The following is a 9,187-nucleotide window of genomic DNA, read 5'->3' as shown; positions in this document are numbered from 1 at the left end:
GAAACATTGACAGAACGCACACAGGCCAAGGAGATCCCGTTTCTGAAAATTTAATCTATAACCAATGTGTTGAAATCAGGAAGCATAGTACTTTTTAAATGGGTTACATTTAGAAAAAAATATGTTGGGTACTGACAAAGTTTAAATTAATTGTTATTGTACAGTGTTTAATTTAAATATTCTAATCCCTAACTTGCTTGACTTTTATTTTCCTTTTCATCCTTTTACTCCCTACATTTGTCAACAGGTATCTGCACTTTCTACTTCTTAAAAAGTACTGGTTACTTAATTAAAAAAAAAAATACGTAAATAGACAGCTTCTTGGGCTTAGACTCGAGTAAAAAAATAAAATAAAATAAAAGTTTGTTATTTACACTCCTCTAAAGTGTCCCTCCATTCTACGGTACCAAAATCACTACTTTTAAACGGAGAATGAAAAGGAGGCTCTGATTGGCTGGCGACCAAAGTGCGTCCCACCTCTCCACCAATACGACCCCGCCTACTATATATTGGAAGTAAGCCGCAGCCGGTGTGTCCAGTCTAGCCTTCAAGATTCTTCAGACAAGTTTCGGCAACTCCCTTTAGGGCGCTCCCGTATTTTGATGCACCCGTATAATGTAGTCAACACTTTCCACTATCTTCCCACGCATTTTTAACTTTAATAAAACTCGTTAATGTGACCTTGTAATTACTTTGCAAAAGTTTTACCGTAAGCAATTATGCAGCCCTAGACGGATCTTCTCGCCAGCTGGAAGTCCAGAGAAGATGGAAAGTCGATCTCCTTAAGAAACCAAGCGAGATGGGAAAATGGGAGCTGACAATGGTAGGACATATTGGTTTTATTTTGAATTATCATGGAAAGTTGGAAAGTAGAAAACAGCTTGCATGGGAAATAGTTTGCTCCAGAATGAATCTGGCAAGTCAAAAGATAGATGACTTTAACAGACAAAACAAAAAGACCACTGTACTTTTGTATAATGTCCTTTTGTTCATTTATAACTTTTTTTTTTGTGTGTGATTTTCATGCATTTGCATAGAATGTACTGTAAACACGGAAATATGTGTGTGTGCAGGGGCAAGTTACATAAGGCTTTGATAACAAAGAATTAATTTGTCATCTTCGAAACTTCCCCTTGATGAGCTCCATTGAGCGTCTCAAAAAGGGGGAAAAAAACTCACACAAGGCCAAGTCAGGATGTTCTCAGCCAGAAAGTGTCAAACGCCCAGGGCATTTTCAAGCAGGCACGTTGTCATGGTGAAGCAGCCACGAGTTGTCTTGCCACAACTCTCAAGTGCCTCAGGATTGCTTAGATGTATACGCTGATTGTCTCAAAGGAAAACTTCAAAATAGATCCTGGAACATTTTTAACTCATGTACCTCTTTGGCCCTACAAAAGGTGCTTGAGGTCCATCTGATAGAAATGAGGGCAAAAGGTCACGCAATGATTTATTTTAATTTTTTTATTCAAGTCCATAGTTGTGCTTAGTGCCACCAGCGCATCACTAACAATGGCTACAAGGAGGACACAATGTTTCCTCTCTGTTCAGAGAACAAACGACGACGTAGTTTCTCCGATAGACAATGGCTTGTGTGTGAGTAATCCTAAACTTGTCCGTTGCTTAGCGATTAATTCCAACTTTCTGCATATAAAGAGTTTTTCCACCCCTTAAAGTTTGGGTTTAATACAGAGTGGAGTATCGTAATAACATTGCATGTCTATTTATTTGTTGCGTGCAACTTTATAGATTTGTGAGGTGGTGCGTGTACACCACATGGATTAGCCGGAAGAACAAATTACGTAACACGTTTTAAAACCTTTGATATATATGTATATCATATACATCGATGGACAAACAGGATTTTTCCAAATTACCACTGCAGTTTTTCAAGTGACCTATTTTGAGGGATCCATCCATGTGGATCAAACTACATATTTAATAATGGCCCAAGGTGGTTGCACTCGAGTATTGTATCCTACTGACATTTCGATATTATTTTGGTTTCCTGTGTTATTAGATGACTGAAACATTTACTAATCCTCTATTTGTCCATAAACATTATAAACACACTTGAAGCTGTAAAAGATTCTTGGCCATTTCACTTTATTCTAATCTCTAGAATCAATCTTTAAAGTGGCAATTAAATAGGACTGCAACTAACGATATTTTTAATAATTCATTTGTCGAGTATTTTCTCAATTAACAATGAACGTGATGTAAATAAATTAAATAAAAAAATAAGAATCATAAAACAATTAAACAAAATAAATAAATAAAATAAATAAATTAAATAAATAAATAAATAAATAAATAATAGGTTGCTCAACTTTATCAATAATTTATCATCAGTTCGATTGGCCACATTCTCATCTCAGCATTCCTGACCCCCCCCCCCCCCCCCCCCCCCCACACACACACAATCCACAGAACCCAGTGCAGGAGTGGGGTGAGGAATTTGAAGATGGTGCAGTATACGGGATCACGCTGCACCGGGTGCCCGTCTCGTCCTCGCCCGACCCCGACTGCAATCCATCGTGCGCTTTCGTCCAATACCGAACCAACAAAGTGCGGCGTCTGAAGGCTGCCAGCTTACAAATGCTCGTGAGTCACCTCCTGGACCCCGACTGTCCGGAGCACGACTACGGCAGGATCTTCCTCTCCACGTACAGAACATTCACCAGTACGGAAAAACTGTTGGAGCTCATCTTCCAAAGGTTGGAATACCAACAACATATATTTAAACATGCCTATTTTACAAATACTGTTTGCTCTCGACCGAGACGAAAAGGTCAAAGTTCTTTCTCTGCATGCAAATGATGTTGCCTGTGAATCATTTTGAAAAGTAATAAGTAGCCTGCAGGTGCTCATTACCGAAAGGCTCACAAAACAACAACAACAATTAAGTCCTGACTGGCTCACAATGTGGTTTGCGTGACTCAAGTGCAGGATTAGGGATGGACAAATCATATTTATTGTGAAATACACAAAAAAATATAATAATTGCATAGAATTTTTCTTCCCTCGTGTCCATTTTTGCAGAGACACTCCAGCATTAGACTTGGAAGACAGCGAATGCAACCTGAGGTAGGTAGATATTTTATTTATTATTTTTCCAAATCTATTTTTGCATTAATCATAAAATCATTGCTTCCCTAGTCCTCTCTTAGCCTTCATCCAGACATGGTTGGACGAATACAGTGAAGACTTCAGGGATCCTCCGCTCCACTCTGGGCTTCAACTTCTTTTGGATCACCTTCGGATCAGCTCTGCTGTGCACATCCGACTTCACTCTCAGCCCAACTTCTGTTCCTTGGCCGGGCAAACGGAAAATTTACTTCGGAGGTTCCAGAACGAAGGTGCTCCTCTATCATATCCGATAATATTTTTCTCACAATACTTATTTGATCTTGCTGCTGCTTCATCAGATTCCGAGACACGTGCGAGCCAACGATACGAGCTGCTTTCAGGTGATGACGATTCCGAATGTGAGCATTCGCAAGACCGAGAGGACATTCTGGATTTCTCAGCAAGAGCCATCGCAGAGCAACTCACTCGCATGGATTCTGTAAGCTAACCAAGACCATCGTGACAAATAACGTTTTATATTTATGGGTGATTGAACCCTGATTTGATTTGCAGGATTTATTTGTCAAAGTGGCACCTTACCAATGTTTGGGCTGCATCTGGTCACAAAGAGACAAGAAGGAGAACATGTCTCCTACCATCAGGGCCACCATCGCACAGTTTAATGCCATTACCAACCTGGTCATCATATCCCTCCTCTGCCGACCTGTGTCCGCCACCTCTGGTCCGACACCAGCACAACGAGCTCGAATCATAGAGAAGTGGATTAGCGTAGCGCAGGTGGCTGCATGTTTTTCTTCTCACTCAACTCGTCAACATATCTAACCTTCATGATTCTCTCCAGGACTGTCATCGTTTGAAGAACTTTTCCTCCCTCAAGGCAATCCTGTCCGCTCTTCAGTCCAATGCAGTCTATAGATTAAGAAAAACCTGGACTGCAGTTAGCAGGTAAACTCACTTTTCCTCGAAAGGAGATCATTCGCAGCTTTTCCGTCACCTAATGTATAATAATTCTCTTTTAACGAGGGCAGTGAACCTTCTTTTCGAGCAGTGTCAGCAAATAACTTGCTTTTGGATGACCCATATTACACAGCGCTAAGCTAGTAAAATGTCATAGATAATAAAAGCTTAACATTTATTTGTCGGTGACATAACAGCTGCTCCTGTTACCTGTTATGCTCGCTGTTGTTTTTGCAGGGACAGCATGGTTACGTTTGAGACGCTGTGTGAAACATTTCCGGATGAAAACTGTCTTCTGACCAACAGAGAACTCCTGGTGGAGGTGAGACCGAAATGGAAAAAATGAAATAGAGTAATACCCTGTTGTCTGAATTAAAAAACATCTCCTGAAATCATTAAATTAATTCAATATAGCAAACTAATCCTGCATAACAATATTTGCCTAAGTAAAAATATTGATGAAATATTCTGAATACAGTAAATATTTTTCTCCTATTGTTCAAGAGGAACAACCTTTCATTTTGTCCAAGTTAATATTTATCAGAGTCAGTGTTGCACCTACCTAGATTCCTAGAAAAATATCTTTAGTGATCTTTTCAGAAGCTTTTAAAAGCAGTGTGCACTCCACATACAATAGAACTTTTCACATGTGCTTTATAACCTGTAAATGAATGACAGGATTAACAAAGGGCTCCATGCTAGGTAAACAATGATTTTATTTTTCCTTTTACTTCTTATGAAACATCATAATTTCAGTTCATGTTGACTGAAATATTCTACTGAAAAGTGTTTTATTTATATTTTTGCTGCCATCTCCTTCAGGCAACTTCACATAGCTCTGCACAATATGATGACTAAGAAATACACAGAAGTCTCTGTTGCGAACTTTCAAACTCGATGTTCTAGCATTTGAAATGTTGAACGTGGCCGCCCTTCCTTTCAGAGGAAAACAATTAAACAGGATATCCAGGTTAATGTCTACCCAAAGTTTAGAGGTCAGCGCTTATGCTATAAACCGGTGCATGGATGTTATAAACATCCCTTTTAAACCTAATTTGCTGCAGCAATGATACATTCATTTTTTTTAAATTCAAGTCAACGCGGCCTCCTTCGACGAGACCGAGGTCAACCGACTATGGATAATATTTCTCCCAAAATATCCGAGTCGTTACATACCCAGACAGCTGTGCTTCAGGGAGGTGAGCGAGAACTTTGAAATGCTATAGGATGCTGTCATGCCACCTTTTCAAAATCACTCTGCTCCACAAGGGAGATAATTTCACATCTGCCTCAAACACGGCAGAGACCTAAAACTATCTTTGGCCCCCACTCGGTGCTAAACAAGTTTCAAGTGGCCGCCGCAGATCCACCAGGATTATAGGCCAGTAATAATAGACTGGAGTTCTTTATGAGTCATCTGCACCGTCTCCTGGGTTGAAACATGAGCCAGCCGGCAGTGCTACTCGACCAATATACCTTGAATGAAAGTAGGACAAGCACGCCATTAAAAAAAAAAAAAACGGTGTGGATTGAAACGACAGTTACATCTCACAATTATTCTAGGTGAATAAATTATTTGGTGTGTCCTGCAGAATAGTTCCAGCGGCGTGGTGCCTTACCTGGGTACCTATTTGACCGTCCTCACCATGCTCGACACGGCCCTGCCGGACACAGTGGAGGTATTTGGATATATCATGTATCCAAAGAAACAGTTGTATCTTTATTTTTTTTATATTCCATTCCGTGGAAGGATGAAATGATTGAAGGTTATTATCCCCAAGGGGTAATTACAGTACATGGTCAGCAGCTACCAAACAAAAATAAATAGGCAGCAAACTTATTCCCACACTGCTTTTTATAGCTCGTGAGAAATACATGATGCTTTAGGAAAATTGTGAAAGTGATTAATCTTTTTTTTTTTAATTTCTAGGAATAGGTAATGATAGACATGATAAATGAACTTTAAAAAAGTGTGTATCAAACTCCCAAATTAAACAAAGGAATATTTGTTTTATCTATATTATTGGGTTAATCATTTATTGCAATAAATACACACCCTTATAATAATTCAATGTTTTGACAGGCTGGACTCATAAACTTTGAGAAGAGGAGGAGGGTGAGTTGCGTTACTCAGAATTTCTTGTTCAGTTTACTCACAAGAGTAAAATACTGTGCAAAATAGCTTGCTGCCATATGAGAATTTTCCATTCATCTAAAACTTGATTGTTCCCGCAGGAGTTTGAGGTTCTGTCCCAAATCCGTGTACTGCAAATGTCCTGCTCTCAGTTCAACCTGCCTCATCATCCAAGAATTGCTGCTTGGATGCAAGGACATAAATTGCTCAGCGACCAAGAAAGGTACGTTGGAGGAAGTTTTTCGGGTATAATTTTATTTAATTTCATAATTTTAAAGCATGCATCTTGATTAGCACCAAATAATATCATAGTCACAGTCACTTTTTTTATATACTTTATTTTTATTTTATATACTATTATATATCATTCATATTTATTTTAGATATGTTTTTTTTTTTTTAAAAAAGGAAAAGCTGTCAAGGATATATTTATTGGATGTTCCACTGTGTTCCTGATAGCGTTATCTAATTTTTACAGCTATGAACTTTCAAGACAGCTAGAGCCTCCGGCGGATGTGGCTTCACCAACCACTTGGAGCCACAGAACACTCACAAAGAAACTTTCCTCGTGAGTATCATGCCACAATATGAGGTTTGCCATATTAGCACGTACGCACGCACACAGTTAAAAAAAAAAAATGTCCTCATGATTTATAAAACCCAGAAATGTTTTTTTTTTTTAGTCTCTTGACAATGAGTGATGGATCCAAAAAGCTCCCAGCAGACCAGATCAGTGTTTTATCTTCGGAATCAAGTAGTTCTGAGTTGGAAGATCTGTCCTCTCCAAACACTTCCTGTTCCATCAGATTACAGGTAAATCTGAGAGTCAAGATGAGATTCAAACCCAGAACCTTTAACTGTGAAGCACTGTAGTGATGATGTCACTATCCTATATATAGTACAGGTTAAAAAAATAAAATAAAAAAACTGTGATATTTTGTTTTGAAGAAGTTATATGACAAATTTTATTTCCCGCAGTCCTTCCACAGTTCTTGCAACAACGTATCCGAGGTCTTCTCTTCCCCCTCCTCCTCATCTTTTTCGTCATCCTCTCCTTGCTCCTCGACGACCTCATCCCCAGACTCCCAAACCCCCGTGGGCTCGTCTTCCGACTCCCTCTGCAGCTCCGCCGCAACTCGGCTTTTGGCGGACCCCCACCACAAACGTTCCGTGTCCATGACCTCCCTGCCCGTCTACAACCGCCAAAGCGCCGACTCCTGTATCGTGAGGGTCAGCGTGGACCTGGGTCACAACAATGGCAACATGTACAAGAGTGTCTTGGTGAGTTGATTACCAGCACAATATTTTATTTATCGTTTAAGTCCACAAGGTGGCAGTAAAGCACTTCATCTTTCAAATCATCTTCATTCTTTGTGGTTCTTTACGTTTTCATAGTTGACCAGCCAGGACAAAACCGCGCATGTGATTCAACGGGTTTTAGAGAAACATCATCTGGATCACATGACCTGGCAGGAATTCACTTTGACGCAGGTCATCTCGCAGGAGAGAGGTCAGAACACACACACGGATATTTTGTCTTTTTCATCAGCAACTAACTCCATCTCCTGTGTCTTATTTCCAGAGTTGCTCATACCAGACAAAGCAAACGTCTTCTACGCCATGTCAACGACGGCCAACTTTGATTTTGTCCTGCGTCGGTTCCACAAAGGCAACAAGAAACCGCTGAGAGCTACTTCTAGTCTAGGCCGTTACACAAAATAGAAATGGAACTTTGGATAGTTGTAAAAAGAGAAACCTGTCGTGCTCCTCTTTTGCTGGCAGCAAAGAGGAGAAAAAAAATGTGAAGCTCTTATGGTAGCAAAGATGAAAAAAAAAAAGCACTTTATGAATGATTCTCACTAGAATGGGGACTCAACTTTAAAATACCTGATGTATTGTGACTGTGTTGGAATAGCCACGTTTAGCCATTTTATTAGGCACAACAATTCTACCTTTATAAAGCTAACAATGCTTCCGAGTGACATTTTCTCTATGGTAGCGTTCAAAATTATAATTATAGTGTATTTTTTTTAAATGTTTTGGTTACAATAAGCACATCTCCTTATGATTTAGTGCATTTTAAAAAATGTAGCGTTAGATCAGTATCTCTAAGAACATTATTATCTTTGTAAAGGTAGATTTTTTTTTGGGGGGGGGGGGTGTAGACTTTTTCAATGGATTTACCAGTTGTGGCCGTGTCTATTAATCCAACAGTTCCTTGACCTTTTTTTCCCCAAGGGTATTCTTACCAGAAAGACTGCCGCTAGTTGTAGCTGTATACAACATTGCAAAAAAAACAAAAAAAAAAGGAAGGGGCATTTGGTTGGATGATGTATGAAGAGTGCAAAAAAAGGAATGTCGAGTGTTGTGATCCTGTCAAGGTGAGTTGTACTCATGTAACCACACCTGTTGCCGACGTATTTACATGGGAGCGCCGTGTTGGCCTCCTTGTTGCTGGGAGATTTGGTATAACTGGCTGACAGCCCTGACCACAAGGTTGGCATTCCTCCATTCTGGTAACCATGGTAACAATAGAGACTTTGATGGACTGAACGCCTTGCACATGCATGAGACTCCTCAGAGGAATTTCAGTTTGTGTTTTAATCCCACACTTGAATCTCATTCTAATTACATTTTTTCTTTGATTAATATTGCCAGGGAACCTTGTCGCCAATTTTAAAGCCTAACCTAAAAAAAAAAAATGGGGTGCCTAATTTTAAATGTTACTGTTTGATATTGAGATTTAAAATGTTTAACAAATATGTTTAATACAGGTGGTTCGGTCATGTTTATCCTGAATGGAACTGTTGCTTAAGTATATTGAGGCTATCATTTCAATAACATGAGTGGTCGAGTGAGTTTGTCTATTAAAAAAAGAATGTCAAGTCTGTAAAACAAGCTAATAAATAATATTAATTAAAAATAAAACAAATCTCCAATCTCTCTGGTGTATTACAAAACCTTAAACTTAAAATTTGATACACATAAAACAAATTGAATCACATAAAT

General features: G+C 39.2%; 1 protein-coding gene and 1 long non-coding RNA gene across 4 annotated transcripts; one reads left to right on the top strand and one right to left on the bottom strand.

The window, feature by feature from the left end:
• The first annotated feature begins 535 nt into the window (after positions 1-535).
• LOC125983572 (ral guanine nucleotide dissociation stimulator-like 1) lies at positions 536-9,111 on the top strand. Its single transcript, XM_049744935.2, has 16 exons — positions 536-823; positions 2,428-2,714; positions 3,040-3,084; positions 3,157-3,356; positions 3,426-3,565; positions 3,640-3,864; positions 3,929-4,032; positions 4,282-4,366; positions 5,637-5,723; positions 6,128-6,160; positions 6,280-6,401; positions 6,657-6,746; positions 6,862-6,991; positions 7,157-7,459; positions 7,574-7,688; positions 7,761-9,111. The coding sequence occupies exons 1-16, from the start codon at positions 800-802 to the stop codon at positions 7,898-7,900; spliced, it is 2,130 nt and encodes a 709-aa protein (XP_049600892.1). The 5' UTR covers positions 536-799; the 3' UTR covers positions 7,901-9,111.
• Positions 3,081-5,611, bottom strand: LOC125983573 (uncharacterized). 3 transcript variants are annotated; one of them, XR_007486749.2, is made up of 6 exons: positions 5,221-5,611; positions 4,607-4,705; positions 4,255-4,357; positions 3,667-3,996; positions 3,393-3,570; positions 3,081-3,309 (listed from the first exon to the last, which is right to left on the bottom strand). It is a non-coding gene; the product is annotated as an uncharacterized lncRNA (long non-coding RNA). The 3 variants fall into 3 exon arrangements; XR_007486747.2 differs by having other exon boundaries at positions 3,398-3,570; positions 5,221-5,604; XR_007486748.2 differs by lacking the exon at positions 4,607-4,705 and having other exon boundaries at positions 3,398-3,570; positions 5,221-5,597.
• Positions 9,112-9,187: the final 76 nt, after the last annotated feature.

This window comes from Syngnathus scovelli, chromosome 16, assembly GCF_024217435.2.
Source record: "Syngnathus scovelli strain Florida chromosome 16, RoL_Ssco_1.2, whole genome shotgun sequence".
NCBI classification, from domain to species: domain Eukaryota; kingdom Metazoa; phylum Chordata; class Actinopteri; order Syngnathiformes; family Syngnathidae; genus Syngnathus; species Syngnathus scovelli.
Note: the sequence above shows the minus strand (reverse complement) of the source record. Positions and strands in the feature narration are given on the sequence as shown.